General features: G+C 39.4%; 1 protein-coding gene across 1 annotated transcript in view; it reads right to left on the bottom strand.

Annotated features, from left to right (window-relative positions):
• Window positions 1-25,253, bottom strand: part of LOC124157098 (A disintegrin and metalloproteinase with thrombospondin motifs adt-2-like) — a 68,517-nt gene that overhangs the window by 27,285 nt on the left and 15,979 nt on the right. Inside the window, exons 3-4 of the mRNA XM_046531589.1 lie at window positions 1,413-1,645; window positions 50-580 (exon numbers count right to left, since the gene is read on the bottom strand). Of these exons, the coding sequence (XP_046387545.1) occupies window positions 50-580; window positions 1,413-1,645 (764 nt within the window). The remainder of the gene's footprint in view (window positions 1-49; window positions 581-1,412; window positions 1,646-25,253) is intronic.

The following is a 25,253-nucleotide window of genomic DNA, read 5'->3' as shown; positions in this document are numbered from 1 at the left end:
AGGCGGAATCACACAAAGTTGAGCGAGCAACCATTGAATCTGCACTCACCGCGTTGATCATGGCCAGGACGACCCTCTTGACCTCTCGCTCCGTGTCCACTGGGAAGAAATTCTCCTCCATGTAAGTATAGAGGTCCGAGTCGACGAACACGGCCGTCTCCACGTAGAGATGCGCTGGCGCCCGGCGCCTTGTGGCCAATGCCAATGGCGCCAGGGATAGGTGGGCCGAGGAGGAGGAGGTACGGGGCTGCAGGGCCGACTGCGGGCCGCCGCACCCCTGGTAGCGGGAACCCCTCGACCGCGGGCCGCACTCCTCGCCCGCATCCTTTGCCGTGGAGGGCGCCAGGCTCTGCCCCCGTCGCCACCACAGGGGCTCCGCCGATGATACGTTCAACGTCCGGCGCCTGCTCCCTTCCGTGAGGATGCCGCCGCCCAGTCTGGTCAACAGGTGCGGGATTGACTCGGTTCGGCGGGAGGCGCGGCTGCTGGAGGAGATCTGGGGTTCGCACCTCGTGGACACAGCGGTCAGCGGACGGATCGAGTAGTGGTGGTCCTCAGCGGCTGTGTAGATGTCCCCCGTCTGCAATGCACAAAATATCAAATTATTGAATATTCCCGAATGCAGGAAATCCAAGTGCCAAATGAAGTTTGATTGGTAAAACTAAACAAGTATGGAGAGGTTATAACTTCAACATGCGACACTATCGAGAGGCCATCGGAATTAGGAAACAAAAATCCAATTTCAAAGGTTCTGGGTAGTTATAGTGGCTAGATTTACTGTCTTCGGATATATTTACCCTGGCCTGCTATAAGCTCAGCTTACTTATTCGGAGGAAATTATTGCATAAATTATTGTAAAATTGATCGGATCCCAAGCCTTACAAATTTTACATGCATCAATCAAAATGGGTATGGGAAAATTTTGGGCTCGACTATCCTGTGTTGGTAAAATTTAATGCATCAGTATTAAAACTAACACGCAGTTCGGTAACCAATTATATCATATCTATTTGTACAATTAATTACTTCTCCCCATCCATATCAATCTCCGGTTTGAATTACTGATTGAGTTGGTGTTACTAGCAAACCTCAAGAAAAATTAAAACATACCTACTAAACTTAGTGTCCAAAAATTGCATTTATTTATTATTTTCAATGAATAAATAGAATTAGAAAACATTGCTAATTCATAAAAGAATCGAAATTTACATCACCAGATTTAAAAAACGTATCAAAACTGCAAAAATATGCGACCATGGAAATTCACATATGCCAAAAATCAAGGAGCCCTACCCGGTAGGCTACCACGTCTCCCTTTCGAAATCAAAGCTACCCGTATCACTTCGAAAGTTGCGTGGGTGGTAGCGATTTCTATAGGCTAGGGTATATATGTGTAGCGACAGGGCACTCACCAGGGCGTATCCGCAGACCTCCAAGGAGGCCATGGACCCTCGTCCCGTTCCCCTGTACAGCACTGGTCCCTCCGCGTCGGCCGCCGCACCCGACACCACCGGCACCCGCCTCAGCCGCATCCGGAACTTCCTCCCGAAGGCCTTCACCTCGAGCGAGGCGCCACCACCGCTGCGCCAACTCAAGTGCGGAAATGTCACCTGGCCTTCCTCCACCTCATCACTCAGCGGTGAATCTGCCAATGCATGTGAATTTGCAACGTCAATTGGGTAGTTTCCTTCATCAAAGAATACGAAACTCATTGATTGCGATTTGTTACCCACCATTAGTGTATACATAACATACAAATTATTTGGTTTTAGAAATACCGGTTTAGACGAATGGCAATGGTCAATTTTATCCTCGTTTGAAAAAGGCCAGATTGGCGCCCATGCGATGCCACTCCACGTGACGTCACAGGGAACTAGTTTCTATACGAGCGGATAGGAGTTTTACATCGTCTGAGATTACCAATGCATGCATGAGGCACAGAGCTAGGGGAAACATGTCTTAATAATCACCTATTAAAACTGGCTATGGTCGGAAAGTTTTTTCGTTTGATAAGGTACATATTAATAATCCTTATTTAAGCCAAGCGCTACCAGCTAGCATGATACTCAGCTACCTGCTAGCATCCTCCATCGTATAAGCGCTCAAAGCCTCGCCTCAAGGTAACCTCACTTGCGGCAGCGGGAACCAGAATGACGTCACACGGAGATTTCCCGGCATTCCTACTTAGCCGTCGCGTTTTCTCGCGCTTGAAAATTTTCACTTTTCATTTAATCGCAAAAAACAGATATCGTCATTTAAAAATCTGAAAGCGTAAAATACGTACTCCAGGAGTAATAATCTTTCGATTTAGGCAATAAAAAATAATAGGAAACCACCCTATTAAAGCGATGCCAATATGGGACGCTTAATAGTATCTGAGAAACATTAGTTTATGTTGAGAAAATTTCTGGATCATTCTCTTCATAGGCTGATCTAGAACAGTAAGGAATAATTCCAGAACGTCACTCAATCTTCAGTCCTCACTCTACCTCGTTCGTTTAGAATTCAAACTCAAATTGAGGTTGAGTTAGAATCTCAGAAATAAGCTTCGACTTAACTCACTTGAGATGGAGTGATTGTGGTAAAGTTCAGTCGTAAAATTCACAAAAAATTACATTTATGTACCTAAATTATTTTCACTCATGGTATCCTGTTCATTGAAAACTAACAGTCATAGTGCATGAATATCACGCGTAGAAGTTTATTTTATATATTTCGTTTTAAAAATATGCGGCAATGCGTGGATTAAACTTTGTGGTTACTTAGATAGCAAATATTTGAAATCCGTCAATTTATCGCAATTCTGGTGGCATCATGTGGTGACTGAATTCAACTTTTTGGAAAAAGGACAGTTAGAAACGATATTGGAGTTGTAATCTGCAGGCAAAACCGTTTCTGCCGAAATTAAGGCCTGTGATTTTAACCCCTCTTACTTTCAGCGTGAGTTTATTCCGGTCTAATTCATAAGCGGGTCGAGCTCTCTGACCCAGAAAAGTAAACAGATTAGCGGCAATCTTTTTTCGCCAAAATATCGTTTTTTTGTTCGAGTATCGGTCATCTAACATATCATTTATAAATGGATCACGCATACGCCTTGGTACAAAGAATAAAAGAGAGTAGCTTTTTATGGTTCTTAGCACCGATATGACGGTAGATGATCCTCCAGTTGGCCTCTGTCATGAGCTGTTACCCACAACGCATTCAAATGGGTTTTCCTAAACAGGCAATCACAACACTGGTGGGAGAGCGAATTTCACGTAAAAATAAGGTACGATTATTTCTGTTTACCGAAATAAATATCTGCGATGATATCATGTATGAAATTCATAACTTTTCATTGCCACCTGCGAGTCATCACGAAAGAATGGTGGTGTTTTGAAAATGGTTTTAACGAAAAAAGAATATCTTTTAGTTGATATATTTTATTTTCGAATTTTTCGTCTCAAACAGTTTTTCTACGCGATTAATAAAAATCAGCATGTGCGCTCTTAATTGCCCATAGTCAATGTGTGCGCTCAGGCGTCCTAACAAAAGGCATCAAGATGACCACGGCTTAACGTCCAATCCGACGGACAGAGTATTGCACTTGAAGTGCCCTCCACAAGTCACTGAAGCAGGGATGCTCTGAAAAATCTCTGCCACCCTATCCCTACCAACTTCCTATGGATTACGAAAACGGTAATAAATGAATCGTGATAATGGATGAACCGACGGTAATGGAATAACCGGGTTTTGGTAATAAATGGAGCGCCATACACTCAACGTCACGTTACCGACATGTCTGGAAATTGATTAAAATGCACCCCAAGTGTCACCATTAATCAAGTATCTACAGGGCGGACTAGGGCCTCCTCTATGCGGTCCCCTTGCACACACCAAAAGCTCGGCGGCGTAATCATAGTTTTTGAATAATAGTAGCGCGAAATAGACGGCGGCATTCAGTCTACGCCAGGGTTATCGACCTGTTCGCCCGCTGCGTGTTCTCTTCCCCTTCCCACTCTCACCTGACCCTTTATCCATCTTGATGTCTCGGCCCAGTGACCTCTTAGTTAGATGCGAGGGGAGATAACCGTCGAGACTGTCGCTATTGTAGCGGCTAAGTTTTTGGTGAATGGGGTTGACAAACAAATTTGATAATCCCTTCCAAGTAGAGAAGTGCAGGATGACGTAAATTCCAATCCGAGGCGTGTACCCCTGGCTGAGGAAAGATATTTGAAACGGGAAGCTTTTTTATCACGTGACTCGATACCCTAATTCCATAATGCTTTTATTGTTAATAAATCCGTCCCTATGGTTTTGCGTCAGATAAAAATTTACCGACATTTGAAGTAGTATTAGGACCGAATCAAGTTAGAGGATTCCCGGTGGGCTCGTTCTGCCCATGACGTCACCTGGCTTCGAATCGCGTTACATTTTTATCTGGCACGCGTAGGTAGCGTGGGGTGCACGAGTGAATTTTGAAGCAAAAGGTACAAATAACTCGAAGATAAACTATTTTATGCATAGTGCTGGTAAAAAATGAAAAATTTATTCGTTTCGCGCTGGATTTACATTGCTTGAGCAAGTAAGAATATATCTTTCAGCGCGGCTGGGAGAACATCATATTCGAACCACAATATCTTTTTTGATCTGTACAGAAACGATAAATTAAGAGAGGTATTTGCCGAATGGAGTATATACATTCGATTTTCCGCCAAACAATATCAGACTTCAATGACGCTTATTTCCTATTCGACGCCCATTTTCTAAAGAATGTTTATTTCCTTTTATCTAGGCCACTATTTTAAATGCTTTTTGAAAATCCACAGAGCAAGCATACACGGCCTGGTTACATTCTCAATGCCTCTTCTCAAGAATCCTTATTACCGCTATTGAATCACGCGTTGATTTTTCATTTCTGAAACCTCTATATAGACGTAAAATTAGAACTACGCGTTGCAACCTCAGAAACCTGCTGATACATCTGCTGAATACCATTACGATTCTTTTAAAGAAAGCAAGCGGGTTATTAAATTTTACGGGGATTGTGAACCTGAATGGGGGCCGTTTAGTTTTTACGGCTTTGTAGAACCACGATATAGGAAATAATGAAATTTGTAATTGCAATGGCGCCATTAATTTCCAACCATGATATCGAAAATTATCGTATCTTCCTTATTTTCCATACAAAGTGAATGTTATTTTGCAAAAACAATGTGCATTTAAGTGAAGCACGACTTGCTCAAATGGAAGCAATGGAAGAGCTTTTCAGTGGAGCCCTCACTATTCCCGTTACGTCCTTGTTAGTTGAAGTTGAAATAAGGACGAAAAAGGAGTTCCGTTCCCGCATTTTGGTCGTAATAAATGGTGCTTGATGACGGCAAGTCTTAAAAATGGTAACTGGAGCGAGTTATCTAGAGGACAGAGGATTCGCTGAAGCACCGTTGCCAAAGTCATGTACTCAGCGGAACTGTGTCAGCGGTATTGTATGGGGGATAGTTCAAGCACCCTTAGGTATCTTTTGCATAGGGAATAACGCTTTTTTAGCATTGGAATAAATACTTGCAATTTTCCACTGTCATAAAATGTATTACGACCTAGATTTCAATGTTACTTCATATCATCTTCAAGGTTTTAACAATGAACCGTGTTAACTCATCACCTTATAGATCATGCAGTGACATTGAAACTTAGGTCGTAATACATTTTATAATCGTGGAAAATTGCAAATATTTATTTCAAAATGAAATAATTCCACTTCAGCGCGCTTGAATCTTCGGATTTTATACTTTTTTAGTAGACTATTTCACTATCCTTTTAGTATATTCAATTGTGGTAGTGTTTTAAAAATACAGTGACTCCTTTTTTCCGTTTTTCGATCAGCCGCCCACTTCTCGATGGCTAAATTCGTGGCTAAGTTTTGGCGGCCTGGATCCTTTCGTCGACAAGTTAATTTTTTTTCTAAAGAATTAAAATTTTTTCTAAAGAATTTTTATTTCCTTTCATCTAGTTCCTTTTCTGATTTCTTAATCTTTTTTTTTTTAATTTTTTTGTATGAAGATGTAGATGGGGTACAAATTAAACCAGAAAAGTTTGCACCACTACTCTCTGTCTGCGGGAAAAGTTGTTTCCTTTCTGATGGAATATTATTCTTAGATCGAATTCACGACGAGGGGAAATTAAAGCCGTCACGTTGTCTTCCTTTTATTCCATATACAATTAGGAGTGAGAGTACAAGTGACTCGCCTGTCTCAATGTGCTTTTCCCTGTATTCTCAATGCCCGTAATTCGGTGCTAATTCCTGGAATGGTCGCGCATGAAATAATGCTTATTTGATGCCTTTTAAACATTTTATTGACGAAAATTACCCGCATATGTCCCCTTTCCTTCCTTTTATTAGCAGACCTAGTTGTTGAAGTCCTGTTGAAGCAGGAAAAGGTTCAATGATTCACTCAGATTCAAACTTAGAACTAGAATACACACGTGGAATGTTAATTGAGACGTTTCAAAGGTATTAAGTAAGAGTTACCTAACGTGCCTTCATTCTGATTAACAGAGCGAAACACCCTTGGAGCGGGCATGCGACCAGTATACCGTCACCGACTTTATGCTGAATGAAGGAAGACGAGGCGACGTGTTTGAATTTATCTCGTCATGAATAATACGCGAGAATAATACAACAACAGAAAGATAAGTGATTTTCCAGTTGACCGACTTTGGTGGCACACATTTTTTAAGGATAGATTTTCCCCAAAGCAAATTTATGCTTTCCTCTATTTCTCGAGGAAAATCCTCTCTATCAATGTATGGCTGTGCATAGGAACTTTCAGAAACATGCTTTTATTTATCTTTTGCTCCGATATCTTCTTCGATAGTTTAGTAATTCTCCGGGCCAAATTTAGGCTTCAATGTTTTGAGGATATCCCGCTTATGGTTGAAAAAAATTCTTAATTTTTGATCGCGAATTGAAAATAGCGCAGATGACTCACCTCCAGGATGTTGAGTCTTCTAATTGCACCCAGCGATACCAGAAAGTCTTTAAAAAAAGATTGCAGCATTGATAAGAGAATGCATTCATTTTGGATGAGTTCTCACCAAGAATATGCTTTTGTATGTAATCAATAAGTAACAGAAGCAGCAAAGTGAAAGCTTTGATTATTGTCGCTTTCGATCAGCCCTTAGTTCCTAGCCTCCTGTTTTGTTTAATAGTCGCGCATTAAATAAAGCTTATTAGATACCTTTTGAACATTTTATCTAACTGTCTCAACGAAAATTCCCCGCATACGTCCTGTCCCCTCTCTTTTATAAGCAAAACTTACAGCTTCTCTTGAAACTGGACGAGGTATGATACTCAGATTCAAACTTAGAACTGGAAAACATATGTAAAACTTTAATTAAGACGGAATGAAGGAACGTACAAATACACGGTTATAATTGGATTGACGGTCATGAATGAGTCACAACGAAAAGGTTTTAAGGATGTAAACAAGAATAAATATGTAGAAATGAAAACGCTAGCAGACAGGAGAGCTGCATCAAACCAATATTATATTTATTGTTGACTTATGAAAATGATAAAATGAAATATAAACAGAAGCGCGAAGTCACCATACTCGTTTCTGTTTATATTTCCTCTAAGCGATGCAAACGCGGATGTTAATTATGACGTGCGTGACGTAGTAAATAAACAAGCCCGTCTCCTAGTAACCGGAGTGGACGCCGCGCCTGTTCCAGTTCGTTGCACTCGGCTCGCTCGGATGGTAGCCGGAAGTGCAGACGTTGGTCCCATCTCACCCCTTCCCCGTTCTGACTGCCCCTCCCACCCTCGGACCCCTTTTCTCAAAACCCCCACCCCTCCCTCCCTCCGAGTCGAAATCAGCCGCGCGTGGCCTTGCCCTCCCCGCAAGTCTCGAGGTCCACAGTAAATGAGGGAGTGAAAAAGGCGTCAGCTGACGTAAAATGCTTGAAAGCCCGATTTAGCTCCAATCTGACAAACATTTCACTCGGCAGATAGTAACGACAGTGCAAGATGAAATTCTAATCTCCCACGTAATAGCGACTTGCCCTGACTATGGAAGTTATCCTCTCACTCATCCATGGGCGCAGCTAGGAATCAAGGCTGGGGGGGGGGGTTTAGGCGCAACCAATACTTAGGGGTGTGGGGGTATTGCATACCCACCAGGGTAATTGGGAGTTGCGGGGGCCCTCCTCCAGAAAATTTTAAGGTTTATGGTTCAAAATGACTAGTTTTACCGCTTTATGAGAGATATTTGATTAATCCTAACACTATTCTATGAGTAATAATGATCCAAATAAGTAAAATGGAGTAAACTTAAAAGGATTTATTCCTTTGGTCGTGTATTGGTGCACTTAGAAAGGATTTTTGCGACAAACATTTTTTGAGGTGATTCTCAACCCAGTAATGTTAACTTTAGTCTCCAAAAGGAAAAGTTTAGATATGTAAGATGAGATATTTGTATGCACCAGAAAAGAGGAGACGAGAACCAACATTTAACAAAGAAAACAACCTCGAACAGAAGAAAAAGTATTGTTTTCTTTCAGATTCATCAGAAAATTCGTATGAAACATCTTTCTTTAAGGGAGCGAGCCATGGAAGTTGACAGACGCAGAGAAGTATAGCATTCGAAATGTGGTGCTGCCGAAGAATGCTGCTGATAAAATGGTGGATCAACCGAGTAAGACACGACTAGGAGAAAATGGTATGTTGTGGGAATGGGATTAGTTGACCACATCACGAAGCATGATGGCCTGATGTAAAAAATCGTATAAGCATGGGCGTACCCAGCAGCCCGCCCCCCTACCCCTAGAAGCACAAATCGCAAAAGTCACTAGGCAAAATAAGTACTGAATTGAAACGAAAGCATTCAACAAATTTTCTTTAAACCCACGAAAAATTATATGTATTAGCAGTGGCGCAGCGAGGGGGGGTTTTGGGGGTTAAAACTTTGAGAAATGCTTAAGTTCAATCCATTTTACTTAATTGGATTGATATTACTAATAGAATAGTGTAAGGATTAATAAAATATCCCTCAGAAAGCTGTAAAACTCACCATTTTGAACCATTTTGAACCATTTATCTTAGAATTCCGCAATTTATTAATCTCGCACCTACCGCTTATCCTGGTGGGTATACCACACCCCCAAACACCCGGTATTAGTTGCACCTAAACCCCCCCCCCCCCCAGTCTTAATTCCTGGCTGCGCCCCTGTGTGTTAGTAAGATATGTAACTAAAATAGAACTATTTTTTCAAGGAAATAATCTAATAAACTAATGACACAACTTGGCTTGCCCTCTCCCCTATACCATGACTTGCCCCCTCCCCTAGACCATGGCTTGCCCCCCCCCCAGTTATGATCCTGGTTACGCCCTTGCGTAACAGGACATCAAGGACAGGTGGACGGGAAGAAAATCAAAGGAAGGTCCTCAATGAGTTACATCCAACAGGTTGTTATGAATGTGAAAGAGAAGAAATACGTAGAAATGTGCTTCGTTATCGTAAGGTTCGAATATTTGTTGATTCATCTTTATCAGTTTTCTTATTGTCCCATTCTTAACAGGTATTGAAATTAACTGGAGCGGATGCTTTTACCTAAACCTAATTTGCACTGTAAACTATTGCTTTATTAATATAAAGGGATATTTTGTCATCACTACCAGTTGAAATTCAGAGAGTACTATTCGCTATTCTCTCAATAAGAACGACGAATGTTTTGTTCTAGGTCATAGTCCTGTGGAACACATTACAGTTATTATTCAGGAGACACTATGTGGCTTAATATACATAGAAAAGACATATACCGCAAATGTGTACGTATATTTAAAATAATATATAAAATTTTTCATTAAAATAATATATAGAAAACATGCAGAAGTTTTTAGAAGAAAAAAATTAATCATTTCATAATTGGCAGAAGGGAAATAAAGCATTGGTGACCTAGAGGGTAAATATGGCCCCTGGTGCAAATTGTTTTTAATTTATTATGTAATTTAATTTTGGGTAATAAGAATATATTTAAATCTGTTTGATTACATTCGATAAGCTTAGAGCTACAGTTATATCCATGAGAAAACGTAAATAAAGCATAAAAGCCTTTGAAGTACACCCATTTACAATATTTCATGGATTAAAAGAGCAATTTCCTATTAATATCAGAAAATTTTCAACTGGAATATGATATAGATTTAGAATTAATTACAACGGTTAGTATCGCAAGTAGTGCGATGAGAGGAACCGATAATAGAATGAAAACTTCATCTGCGAAAAAAGGATATTGGCTTTTGTACTCGGATTTATGTTCCTCAGAAGGAAAATAACAGTTATTGTCTTTAGAGCTTGAAAATCGACCTTAAGTGAATTAGTTCATAAAATGATATCGAGTCGTATTTCTCATGTTATTTTGTCTCCATGAATGAAATTTTATTCTTTCCTGTATATTTTCAAATTAATTTAATTTAATTAAATAAAATTTTACATTGGTGATCGCCAATCGTCTTTAGATACCCTACAAAATAAAAAGTTTCGAAATTATTCTATTGAAATCTCTATCGGCGTTCCTTCATTTTAAAAATTTTCTAGGCCACTGCCCATGTGATTGCGCTGAGAAATCTGTAGTATGAAAACATGTATGTATACCTTGACGTTTTATCATCGAAAAAGTTAATTTAACTGACTCCGGAAGAAAGAAGTTTTTTTTTCAGCTATTGGTACTGCTTGACTGGTGCTGAAAGCTTCGTGGTGCATTCACGGGTCATCTCATCTTGACCTTCGGTCGTTGAAGTCCCCGAACTCAGTGTAAATATGACGCGTGACAAAAAATTCGAATGAAAACATGAAAAGGTCTGTCCTCCGAAACGTAACACGAAGGCTGTTACGCGCATCGGTCGTTGGTCGTCCTGTCCACGCCGCCTCTATTTCCGGAAGGAGACGAGCAGGTGGCTAAACAATGGACTGTCGGCGCCGCCATTCATTGAGGATACAGTCGAGAGATCCCCGCGGAGATAAGAAATGAGACCTTAGTCCACTAGGGGCTAGCGTCGACAGCTCATCTCTTGTATTTTTTCCAAATGGGATCTTTCACCAATTATTTTAATGTGACATATGTGATAGTGTGGAGTATTAACCTTCTGATAGACGCAATGCAAATCCTGCCACGTTCGGCCGCAATTCATCTGTGAGATTAATTAATGCAATTTTTGTCTATGCTTAGGAGATAGCATATAAAAGTACACTTTTCTTTACACTTGTGCATATTTTTGTTTTTTATACAATATTTTATGCATTATTGCACTTTTATATTATAAATTTCATATAATTTAAAGTTAATATAAGTATAATTAAATATTTCATAAATTTGTAACTTCTTGAAAACATTATCAGACTGCTTCTTTGGCACTAAACAAGCAAAAATTTACAAAGGTCACATATTTCTCAGTCAGGAAAACTATTCTATGACATCTGCTGTCCGTTACACCATCTCACAGATTAATAGCATCTATCAGAGGGTTAAGAGACCCGTATTTTACTATTATTCTTTTATTCGCCTACTACTCTAGCTATTCGCAGCCTAATGATCACTTTCTTAACATTTATGCAGATAAATCGATACATACCTATCAATTCGGCAAAATATCTCTCTTATTTTATCATTTGATTTGAGCCTCAAGACTTGGTGAGTTTCTTATATGTTCAAAGCACTCAGTGCATGAAATAAAGTGACGTTTTACGCAGTCACGCCCACGAGTGCATAGTTTTATACACCAAGGATGAACAGCTTATTAAAACAACTTGTCGGTTTCCACACTCTTTTATTTTCACCGACCATGGTTTCGGCAACTTGTGCCATTATCAAGGTAAGGCACAAGTTGTCGAAACCATGGTCGGTGAAAATAAAAGAGAGTGGAAACAGACAAGTTGTTTTAATAAGCTGAATATCAAAGATTTCCACCGTATCACGCCGGACACTGTATCTTTTATCCAAGGATGAAGTTCGCTGTGAAAAACTATTTGGCGTAGCCGGGAACTTCATTGATAATGCATATTATTCTTGTGAATATAATAATATAGATGTTGCTCTCCGCGTCGTAATGAAAATATTTATTCTTACTAGCTTAAACAATCTAGCCTCACAGTCTCTAGCGGCTCCCAAAATAATTCGTGTCAAAGCTGTGTCGTTCTCACTTTTTATATCGAAGCAGAGTTTGACAATTCAAGCAGCATACCTTTGTATTCTACTAAGTTCGCGGATTAAGTTGTTCTCTGTCGGATCCCTTGTATTCGCCGCTTATTCGAGGTGCGGCCTCTGAAGTGCTAAGTAACACCTCATTTTTTCGTTCCAGGACTTTACCAAAACACACTTGACGAATTATAATAGCTGTAATTCATCATAAATTTTCTTATTATCTCTATGGAAAAAACACAAGTTACCTGAAAATGGCTCCTCAAAAATTGTCAATATTGAAAAAGCATGAATTAAAAAACAAAAGTCTTGATTTATGCACGTTCTTTTCACATTTAACGTGGGATTAATTATCAATGTAAATATTTTAAAAAGCAAAACGTTTTTGTAAGAGATTATGCTATTCACTCTTTGATTGAAAAAATTGAGTAAAAATTATTTTAATCACTAAATAGTACCTGGCGGTAATCATTTAAGCAAATACATTTTAATATCCCAATCAATAATAAAATATCAAAAATATAAGTGATTAAAAATAATTATAATAGAATTTGTTTTTAGATATTGTTATTATTATTTTTATTATTATTATGTTTTTAAATGAATAAAACTAATAATATTTTTGAAATTATTGTTAATATATTTATTCGGATATTAAAATGACTTTGATGAAATATTTCCCAACAGCGATTAATTAGTGTTTTAGGTTGTTTTTTCTCCATCGTTAAAATCAGACGGTGATTCGTACTCAAGACTTCCATCGGCATTTCGAACACGATAATCTAAGCTTTTTCAGTGATTAATTTCTTCCCATAGGAAGAAGGCTCCGTTTTAATGAGGAAACCTGGTTTTCTAGTAGGTCCGCCAGATAGTCTGGCCTCAACCTCTTTCCGCCTCTTAACCCACAGAACTCCCCAATTCCCGACTTCTAGGCCAAAAGGCCATTTCCGGTGCATCTCGTGGCCTTTCAAGTGCGCATGCATTTAATTTCTTCCGCGCGCCACACAAGTGAAAATGCTTCTGACATTCCACCGGCCATTTATGATGGTAGTTTCTTCGCTTAAAAATCACGGAATCATTTCATAAGATTTCAGGGTATATTTCTATGAAAATCTCTTCAAATAACTTGGTTAGAACCTCAACTCAAAATTTTCATTATACCATTTTACCATAACTTAGCATTACCCGCACATATTTGTGGTGTACCTTTTTTTAGAGATGCCGAGCTACAAAAGTGAATATCGAATAATCAATGAATTTACTTTATGTTTATTCGAAGGAAATATACAGGAGCCCAGGCAGTGCTATTGTAACTTGTTCAATTCTCCAGTTTTATGATTAAGTCATATTTTAAATATGTATTACGAGCGCTCACCGCTGTATTTGCCAAAACTTATTTTAGGTTAGTTCTATACGTGTCTCTTTTTCACTGCAATAGTTCATAGTAACAAATTACTGGTTAAAAGCAATTAAAGATATTTTCACAAAATTATGCTGGTTCGAATTATGATTTCAATTTCATCAGAAAAGATTAGAGGATATGTGGAAGATGTCCTTGAGGACCTAGGCCTAAGCAGATAGATGTATTGGTGGGCATGGCGCTCCTCAATGCTCCTAAGGGCCATTAACTGAGCTGGAAGTTGTGACCACTTTACTTATTAACTACCTTTTGTTATCATTCTCGTCGTCTTTTACATAAGCACCAACTCAGGGAGAACCATAACGTACACCACCTCAATTAAGAACCAACTTAGAATCGGCCCAAGTTTGATTATAGTGCTTTCATTATATTTTTTTAAACAAGTTGTATCACATACTATTTTCTTCATTTTACATATTCTTTTGTCTAACAATTAAACAAAAATTACTTCCCCCGCTTCCCAACAAGTCAGCCTCTACTTCCGTTTTCATTTGCTGTCCAAGCTTTCTCGATTATTTTCCTGGTAATACGAATTACACATATGTGTATTCGGTTGTTGTTCATTTTTGTGATCAATCATGGATTTTTATAAATTTTATATCATGCTATATGCATCTCCATATATTTTTAGGTGAAAATAATATTCACTGTTGACTCAGCGGATCGTTTCCGTGATGAAAGAAATGGGAAATAAAATGTCATATTTACACGCGAAAACAGTAATTCCCCCAAATGATCATATCATAGTTGTCGCTATGTAATATCTCAAACAAAATGCTATTGGCACATCTTTCTCCTTACAAATCCTTATTCGTTTAATTTACTTCTTTCCAAATCTCTTTTTGTTAAAAATTGATTTTCTTCTGATGAATATTATTTCTTCCCCTTGAATTATGCTTCTTACCTTTGCTTGTAACTGCGAAGATCTTAAGATGGGTCATGCAAAAAGCCAACTTGGGCTGGAGTTAACGTCTCCAATTTTGATGAAAGTTGGTGTAAATGTGTAACTCCTCAAATGAAAAGTAATATCTGAAGCATTTAAGAGAGTCGAAAAATAGTTGAGTGACCGGTATTTTCAAAACAGAGGCTTTTCGCGAACATAAGGCACATATAAGGTACCATTTATTGTCACACTCATAGAAATTAATGTATAGTTTTCAGATAATATGTTACTATCCATTGGGAATATACAGGGATAAGAGGCCTTATTCTTTCAAAAAATAATACAGCTTAAGAACGAGCGAAAAATATTGAGCAGGACCTGTTGTTCAGCTGTCTTCACTGGACTTACTTCACTGGACTGGACAACTTACGTCATTTTTCTGGGCAGAAAGAGTCTGCCTGGGATTCCCGTTCGTCTTATAAATTGCCTTTCCCTTGATAAAATTTCGTCGCCGGCCTTACTCGCTTAAATTGCACTGACTTTCTCACGAGTGGTCGAGCAGCGCTGTATATTCAGTCAGGCAGTGCACAGAAATCGTTACCAAATGCTGCGGACGTAAAATAATGCGTAATGAATGACGTACTCAGTCCATTATACCTTTAAATTCGTAAAGTTACGGAAAATTATTCCTCCTTGGGTGATCAAAATTCCTCCAATCACGTTTTGCCATACATTTACTTGATTTTGAGAAGTTATGGCAGAAAAACTGTGTATTCGGGGACTTCATTTGAACAAACTCTAAATAATACATTTGAAGCATCAACTGGATACTTTCATTCTCTCCTCTTAGTTACATCCTTACGTCGTTTAACATCTCTCGTTAGCATATTTAACATTCTCTCTGATTGTGAGGGGGATGTCGAAACTGAAGAGTGAAAATTAGGTGACTGATAATTTTCTTCTCTGTGAATACGGAAGCAAGAGTGCATTTGTTTGGGACAAAGAATTAAAGCTTTTTCCAATTTATTTTTCGTTTACTTGGAATGAAAAAAAAAAATAATTTCAAAACATCTTCTGGCGTATCATCTCTGTTCTATGGATTACATTTCTTCCACTGGAATTTTCTGTCTACCTTTGATTGTAACTGAAGACATTATGATTATGACAAGTTATTATCATTTATTGCAATAAACGGAGTAATTTACATGTTAAGCTGTTTATTTCATATTTTAGATTTCCAATATGAAAATATCATTCAGGGATATTCATTACACCGAGGCCTAAGTTGATCCAACAGGAAGATAGCGTGAGGTTAGCGAAGAAACGTGGAGCGGAACCTATTATTCAGTTGTCACCACAGATAGATACGAATCTTCCTCTGCTTACGAAGTTTTCCAGGGCAAAGGGGTCGTGTCGTATGACTCCCGTTCATCCCATAGGTACGCCCTCCTTACTCGCTTTAAATTGCACCGGCCCGTGCGTTTTCGCACGCGTCGTCTAGCAGCAGTGCATGTTCACGGTGTCTCCCGTGACTCCATTCACTTGTCTCTCTGTCACCCTCATATTTAGGCTACGGAAGCCGCCCGTAGGAGAACTGAGATGCACCAGCATGTTTCCGGGTATAACGGGAGCAAGGGAGGGAAGTTAGCGTAGACTTGATAAGATTATAGAGGCCGAAAAAAGAGACATTATTGACAGTGGTGGAAAAACAGTAACATGCATCAGTTGAGGGCCAAAAAATTTTTTTTGAAAGTTCTGCTTCGGTCTCTCTCAGCAAAGCTGATTTTGGCGTCCTGTAAATCATGCTTTCTCATGAATTGTCCATCAATTCTTTTTCTCCCTTAAAGGCCGTTTTTCACGGGACACTGAATAGCGCAGTTTAGAACTGCATTAATTTCTCTTTATGGCGGGCAATTGTGCGAATGCACGGGCAAAATTAGAACAGGGGCTCTTTTGCCATTACACTTCCACGCATCGTCGCATGTGTTCTGACAATTAACCGCTATTCATGACGCAATTTTGATTGCGCCTTCGTGCACGCGTCAGATTGTTCAAGTATTGTTATAAGCCCCGTGTAAAACGGCCGAAAGGGTTGCGTTTGTTGCTGCAGCCATGACGCCCAGCTAATTTCTATCTTCAACCTTCCTATCCAATTCATTGTAAGAGGTTTATCCCATTCCCATCGCCAATATTTCTATGCGTGAATATCTACGTCGTCAGGTGTCTTTCGCCAAGAAGTCCACCATCAATAATATTTTGTATGAAGTAGACGTACATGAGTAGGTGTCCAATGAGCTTTGCTTCTCAGTTCTTTTTCTGCATAGATTTCATTTCGTACTTACTCATTAGTTTTTTGTCGGTTCACATGGTTCTTTAAACCTTTCTCCAAATCCGCATTTCTGCAGCGTCAACTTTGGGCATGTACTCTTCCTTTGTGACCATGTCTTGCACGCTTTGTACAAAACTTTACAGGAATTTCTTCTTAGTACAAATATATATCTGTTTTGTAATTGAGACTTTTTTATCATTGAAAGGCTCTCTTGGCTACGGATTTTCTTCTTTTGACCTCATAGGAGTGGCTGATATTGTTCTATATTTTGATACCAAAGAGGTAAAATGACGTCCCTTCTCCAAACTCTCTCTGCACACAAATTTATTAATTATCCTTATTCTCCGATTTCTCACCACAAAAACGATTTTTGTTTTTTTAAATATTTTTATCAGTGCAAAATATCAGTGGTTTAATTAATCGATCCCACCGAGAAAATAAGAAATTGCGGAGATTTCCTCGTACTTGTGTCAAGTAAGATACGATGTTTCGCAAGCACTTTTACCTCTAAGCATTGATTAATTATTTTCTAAAAAGCTTCATGTCGTGTGCTTAAAAAATAACATATTTAATGCAGATATAATCCATGATGCAAGTGTATCCTTGTGAGTTGCCCGACTTGACTTCAGCTCCTGCTGTTTGCGGTCGACTACTCATCCTCCTTCCCAATGCTCTGTTTATCTTTGGCTGGCGTGCTGCTCAGACAAAAGGGGGTAAGCGGAGGGGGTGCATTAAGACTCGCCAGTCGTTCAATGGACAGTCAAAAACTACGAAATCTGCCAAGGGTGAAGGAAGTTCTAATAAATCCATTTACGAGAATACCTCCTTGCCTAAAATATGGCACTAATGGCCGGATTCAAAAAATGTCCATGTTAAACCAAATCTGACGTCCCAGAGGCAAAAATCTGCGAAATTGGCGTCTTTTATCTCCACGGCCAGAATAACATATAAAGAGGTATCGCTGTAGCTTGCCCAACTTGACTTCAGCTGATTCTGTATGTAAACGACCATTCACCCACCCCCATAGTGCTGTGTTTACATTTGGTTGGTGTGCTGCTCAGACAAAAAGAGGATTAGCGCGGGCAGGGGGTGCATTGAGACTCGCCAACCTTCAATTTACAGTCAACAACTACTATAGATGCCGAGGATGAAGGAAAAACGTAAACAAATTGTAATGTATCCATTTACGACAATACCTCCTTGTCTAACATACGACACTAGTGGCAGGCTTCTAAAATGTCCTCTTTTAAGCATTTCTGACGTCGCAGAAGTGAATATCTTTAAAATGTGAGGCTTGCATCTCAACGGCGAGAATAGCATGTAAGGAGGTATCGCAGTAAGTTTCCCAACTAGACCATCTCTTGATGTTGGGGGATGACTACTCACCCTCCTTCACAATGCTCTGTTTACATTTGGCTGGCGTGCTGTCAGCAAAGAGAGGATGAAAGGAAGGGGAGCATTATGATTACCCAGCCGTTCAGGGGAGGGACGATTAGTCAGCCTTATAATTGACAGTCAACAACCAAAAAAACTGCAGAAGGCGAGGAAAAATGTAAACAAACTCTAATGTTACCTTTTATGGGCATTTCTCCTGAAGAAACATACGACACTAGTAGCCGTTTTCGAAAATGTCCATTTTTGAGAAAATATGACCTCAATGAGGCAATTCTGCGAGATTTGAGGCTTTTACCTCCACGCTGAGAATAAAATTAAAGGAGGTATTCATAAGTTATGACATATAGTTAAGGTAAAACACATTTATAAGGTATAACAAATATGTTGTCCAACGTTACTTGAGGTGTTGCTGTTGGCGACCGCCTACTCTACCTTCTTCCCTAAGCTCTGTTTCCCATTGGCTGGCGTACTGCCCAACGAAAAGAGGTCCTCCACTTAATATAGGTGACAATTTCTTTTCGACATAAATCAATACTGAGAAAACTTTATGCAGCGCTTCAGGGAATTTATCTCGTAAGAAATTACAGAGCTGTAAAACCAATTTCCACTCTTTCAAAAAAGTTTTGAATTATCATATTATTTATAAAATCATTTTCCTATCTTATTTGACTTATTTTTTGTTGATATGACGAAAGAAATTACGTTTGACAGTATAAAACTTCTTTACAACTATTTTAGTCGTTTCTAATGGTGTCTGAAACTCATTAAGACCTGCCATTTCGCCTAACTTTCTGGTATTTGCATAAGTTATTTTCTTTTGTAGTGTCTTAAACAATTCGATTGATGTTATCTAATTTCACGAATTTTTCTATTCTATTTCATGCAGGAGTCCATGAAGAACTTAATTCAAGTAAAATGTCATTCTACCCTGACTTTTACGCAAAATTGTTATTTTTTATAAAAAAACTGTACCAATTCCCAATAAATATTAATGTTGCATATTTACACTTGCCTTTATTTACATACATCAAACTAAAGTAACCTCAATGTCAATTATTCTAAGGCCTCGGTGGGTCATTCCTCAAAATATCAAACAAATGGAACTAACCTATCAGGGCTTTTGGCGAAAGAGGGGACTTTATAGCGTTAACCTTGGCAAGCGAGTAAATTACCCCGCGGCGAAAGAAGTCGGTAAGAGCTTCTCGTAGAGTCTTTAAGAGCTTTTGAAGAATTTAACCAGAAACTCATAGGCTGTAATAGTAGTTAAGAGGGAGTTTGGGATGATTACCTACATTCTGGAAGAAAGTAAAGAACAGAATTGAACTAACTTAGTAGCGGATACAGAAAAAAACTCGAGGGGGGGGGGGCGCAAAAGATATCTTGAGGTACCTTTAATTTTATCCCGATAAAAATAATCAAGTCACACGCAGAGTTTAAGAAAATTTTAATAAATCTATTACACACACATAAAAGACAATGCCATCTTATGATATAAAAAAGCTATAATTGTGGTTCTACAATGTTTGGAAATACGGGCGGGCCTGCAAGAGCGCTTGCTGCGCCCCCATCTGTATCCAACACTGAACCAACTAAAGCATATATGCGAAGAATTATGCTCAGTTGACTCTACTAAGACCTGTTTAAAAAATCACTCAGGATGTTATGACCGCGTTGAAAATCATTGTTCTCCGAGTACGAGCAACAATGCCTCGCTCATTGCGGGAGGCTAAAGGTAAAAGTCATCGCAAATTCAGGGTAACCCTGACTTCTCAGCGGCAAGTGGAAATCCCTATTAACCCAGTGAACGAAAGGCTGGGGAACAATGGGTCCTCAATTTAGAGAATATCTCGGCTCCACCTTTAGAACAGTTAAGAAGACACGCATGAAAGACCAGTGCATGCGTCTACAGAAGTGCTCTACGCGCCGATAACAGAAATTCCCTCGCTCAATATACAGTATATTGCTTTCTTTTGAATGTTATAGAGAAATACTTACTTTTTAAAAAATCCCTAAAAACTTAGTGTCGTCAGTGAATTAATTAATTTATTGGAATCATTTATCATCGAAACACATAATTAAAGGGAAAACTTAGCGCTTCAAAAATAAAATGCTCACACAATCCCAGTCACTATGACGAAGATTTCAATTTCAGATCTGACTCAGTCATTGCAGTTCATCGGCAATATCAGATAAAGTTTTAAAATATTTTACAGACCACGTTCGTTGTAGCATTTATTATATTTCTCGCACATTAGAAATAATGATGAGTGCTTGGCGTAATCATGTTTTTTTAGAGTTCAAGTAAAACAAAGACTTGCGTTTCAAAATAACATGTGAAGTACAAAAACTGAGCTCTGGGGGGGGGGGGGGGGGGGGAGGTTTATCCCCCAAAACTCCCCCCTCGCTGCGCGACTGCAGAGGATAATGGAGGCGGAGATTTGGAAGGAGAAGAAGAGGAACGACGAAGAGTTAGACATGGTGGGTGTGGAAAGGAAACTTTTTATAAGATGTGGAGGAGACAGAGGGTTTTGTTGGAGAGTCTAAGAAAGTACTGAATAGATAAGGGATGTTAATAACAATGTTGGACGGAAGGATGTTAGGCAAGGAATTGAGTGTACGGAAGAGATTAGAGGTCATTAACAGAATGAAGGGAAGTTGGCCTTGTTGTCAGTAGAAAGGAGTAATCAAAATTGGGGCGAGAGATAGCCCGGGCTAACTTGGTAGAAGAAGCTCTCATCGTTTCCGGGTTTCCATCACGTTGTTTCATGTTTGATGACGACAGTTTCTTCGACAAATCCTAGTAAAACTGTAACCATCAGGCATAAACAACGCGGTGGTAATCCGGAAAACATGAGAGCATCTTTTCTAATTAAGACGAGGATGAGTGCTGCTTGCCTGGTGAGGATTCACCCCGTGCCACACATCCTGGTGGTGTCTATCACGATACCTCGAAGATCTAGAGCATCTACAATTCATCGCGGAAGCCTCCGCAATGTGTTGGAAGGTACGCCATTAAAACTTACCTTAGCACTAGAACCGCGGACGGGACTTTTTTGTCCCATCGCCCTTTGCAAATGTTTGCCATTCATGTACTAGTGGTTTGATCACTTTGAAATTCGCTGACTTTTACTCATTTTTTATGCTCTTTCGAAGATTTCGATCGAGAAAAACGACGATTTACCTAGAACCGCGGGATGGGACTTTTTTGTCCCATATGGGGAAAACATACAATTTCAGTTTTTTTTGTACACTTATTTTGCATTTAGCATAATAACAGTTTATTATGAAGGGGATCGATGCACAGATACAGTTATTCTGCCATTTAGAAGCGCAGAAGGGAATAATCTGTGCACTGCGCCGGCCGCCTACTCACGCAGCGCCGGGCGCGTCACCTCTGCCCGGCGCTGCGCCCCTCTTGACAAACAACACTTGTGCTGTCAAAATAAGGTTACTGTATTCCTAGTTACATTTTATAATACGTTTTAAACATGACCTAAACACGTGTTTTGTTCACACAAACCACAAAAAACCGTCAATTATACTTAAACATGACAGGATCAACGTATTTTGTCAATGGGACAAAAAAGTCCCATGCCGCGGTTTTGGTGGGGTTGGAAAGTTCAGCGGTTCTAGTGTTAACCGGTAGAATACTTCGTTACTTAGGCATGGCAAATATTAGTGCCAATAGCATAGTTAAATTCCACTGCTTTAAATCTCATCCACGAATATTACAAAAGCGGATCATAAAGTCAGCCTCTACATGAGTTTTCATCGACCGCTCATTTAAATGGGTTTACTAAAGTCGCCACTCGCGTCGCTGACGAACAGATTGATCCGAGTTCCACGGGGAAATAAGGTATTATTAGCTGATTTGACCCTTTCAGTCTTAATGTCCATTTAAATGGACATGACCGTTAAGGGATCATTTCTCAGTAATTAGTGTATCTATCCGAAATTACGAACAGGGACCACGTAATTTACTGTATGATGTAATACCCTGACGTGTTGGCTTAAGTTTTCATAAGATCACATAGGTATTAATTAAATTAGCAAAAACATTATTTCTAGCAACGTGAGGAATAAATGCATGAGTGAAAGGGTTAACCGGAATTTATGTATATGATAATGTGATCCATCGAAAGCATAAAAGCTCAATGCTATTCCTCGCAATTACAAATATTATGCTGCAAAATATTGGAAAAAATTGGATCGCATTGCACACATCGCCGCGCCGCGGATATTGTTGAAAACTGATTGAAATGCGACCGGAGTGGCAACAGAAATCAGCCTCCTACGGGAAGGAATTGGGCCTCCTCTATGCAGTCGCCTTGATCTCATCCATCGTATTCTAAGAAATGGAAGTCCATTTCGTTTCTTTTCTTCACTTCCCCCCTGCACGCTCTTCCCCTTCTCATAATCTCCCCCTCCCCATTTCGCACCCTTTTCTCCAATCTCCCCTCCTCCTCCCTAAGTCCCACCCCTTCATTCCACCGAAACACCGAAGGTGGACTCTTCACGCTCCAAATGCTACGTTCCCTTTGTCCACAACTCATCCGCCACTCCCCGTCACTGTAGCAGCCACCACCTCAAGCATATTTTTTATGCCCCTTAGTCCCCATACTTATCTATCCCTGTGCTTTCCTTACGATGGGATTGTGGTGGCCAAGTGGGGATAGCGTAGCGCCCAGAACGAAGGGTCCGGGTGAAGCCGTACAAAAATCCTCTAAGCGCGAAGTGGCCCAAGTTTAATGATCTTGCCCCCCCCCCCCCACCTGGAATGTGTGATATTCACATATCTGTGGCACACACATACTTAGTATGGGGTGAGGTCAAACCTGCCCAATTCACACCAACCTTCAAGTTGAATCCTGATTGTGAGCGAATGATTAACGCGAAGTTGGAAAGTTGAGACAAAGCAAAAATCAAGTTAAGACTTTAAATTACCTATTATTATAGAAAGTACACCTCTCGTATACGCCCATGCTATTCTTTTTTATCCCGTGTAATTAAATAGGCGTGGTTAAAGTTATTAGACTAATTTAATTACTTTTCCTCTGGCAAATATAATAGGAATCATAACGGATATATTCTTCCCGCTGATGTTAAGTCTTACGTTTTTCCCATGAATATTTCTTAGTAATTGAGCTAAAAATTAAAAAAATCCTTGTTCTCTTAAAAAATGAACAGTAAATTAATTCCTATTACATCCTCGATGGAAATAATGGGAGGCCACTGAAAAAGTTGAATAATTTACATAGAATTTAGTTCATTATCCGATTAATTAAAATATTTAATAATGCCGAATTCCGATGCCATAGTTGTGTCACGTAATTTTATGTAATGGGTACTCGTGCTTTGTTTTATTAATCATATTTTTGTACGCTGCCGAACTTCTTTGAATCCCTTATGCTGGTGAGAAGAGGTCTTTTCAGCGTGGAAAATAAATCGGATGGAGAAAGGTGAATGGAACACATTGTGAGCGAATATAGGGAGGAGACGGGAACGGGGCCCTTGCGATGTGGCTGATAATGATGCATATATTAGTAGCAACGCCTACTCCCGTGAAAGAGTTGATGGTGCTAAATCTGGGCGAAGGATCAAATAAGGGAGACAAGACAGAGCTCTTATTTATTTTTCAAACTCCAACAGAATTGGCTAAAAGATTGACAAAATACTCCAATGTGACCGTCACATCTGTCGGTGACGAAGAATATCGAATAGGGTGGCATCCTATTATTTTTTCATTGCCTAAATTGAAAGATTATTACTCCTGGAGTACGTATTTCACGCTTTTAAATTTTTTAAATGACGATATCTATTTTTCGCAATTAAATGAAAAGTGAAAAATTTCAAGCGCGCGAAAACGCGACGGCAAAGTAGGAATGATGGGAAAACTCCGTGTGACGTATTTCTGGTTCCCGCTGCCGCCCTGTGAGGTGATCTCGAGGCGAGGCTTGAGCGCTGATACGACGCAGGCTGCTAGCAGGTAGCTCAGTACCCTGCTAGCAGGTAGCGCTTGGCTTAAATGAGGATTATTACCTTATATACCCTACCCTTATTATACCCTATCAAACGATGGAAACTTTCCGAACTCAGGCAATTTTAATGGGTGATTATTAAGACATGTTTCCCTGAGCTCTTTGCCTCATGCATGAATTGGTAATCTCAGACGATGTAAAACTCCTATCTACTCGTATAGAAACTAGGTCCCTGTGACTTCACGTGGAGTGGAATCGCATGGGCGCCAATCTGGCCTTTTTCAAATGAGGTTAAAATTGACCATTGCCATTCGTCTAAACTGGGATTTCTAAAACCAAATAATTTGTATATTATGAATACACTAATGGTGGGTAACGAATTGCAATCAATGCCTTTCGTTTTCTTTGATGAAGGAAACTACCCTATTATGCGTGGGGAGAAAATAAATTTATACACTTGGGCATTCATTCTGGCTCTTTCGTAGAGAAGATAATATTACAGTCGTAGCGGAGATCGCTAATTTAACCACTAGTTTGAGTTAGCGACCGTAAGTTCTAATCAAACTAAACGCCCTGCAGCTTTCCCTTCCTTGTAATGTTGGAGTTATTTGAATAGCCTAATATATAAGCCACGCTAATTCTGACCAGAGGAAGGATCAAGTTGAGATGACTCATGAAATGGTGAACGTTAAATTTCTTAGTCGTTCCAAGTCCTTTATCGGCAATTTTCTCGCACATATTGAAATTATTAAAAAAATGCTTGTGTTTTTTGGTTCCAGAAATAGTGAAAGTAAAACAGATGTAAGTGGTAAAAAATTAGTTGCTCTTATATTGTAATTAGTGATATAATATTTTAAATATTCTCGTTTAATGGCATCAGTAATATGCGTCAAAACCTTAATTTTTGCAACCCAATATTTTCTCCAGCTTTTATTGCACATATCCTCTCTCCGCTCTATTCTGCTTTCGAGGCGGCAGAAATGAATAATGCTTCATTTAAATTCCTTTTTATTGTTTTATGGTGCAAGACATACATTAATTCACTGAAAAAAATATGTCCATCGGCGCTG

This window comes from Ischnura elegans, chromosome 4 (genome assembly GCF_921293095.1).
Source record: "Ischnura elegans chromosome 4, ioIscEleg1.1, whole genome shotgun sequence".
Classification (NCBI taxonomy): domain Eukaryota; kingdom Metazoa; phylum Arthropoda; class Insecta; order Odonata; family Coenagrionidae; genus Ischnura; species Ischnura elegans.
This window is presented reverse-complemented; position numbering and strand designations above follow the sequence as displayed.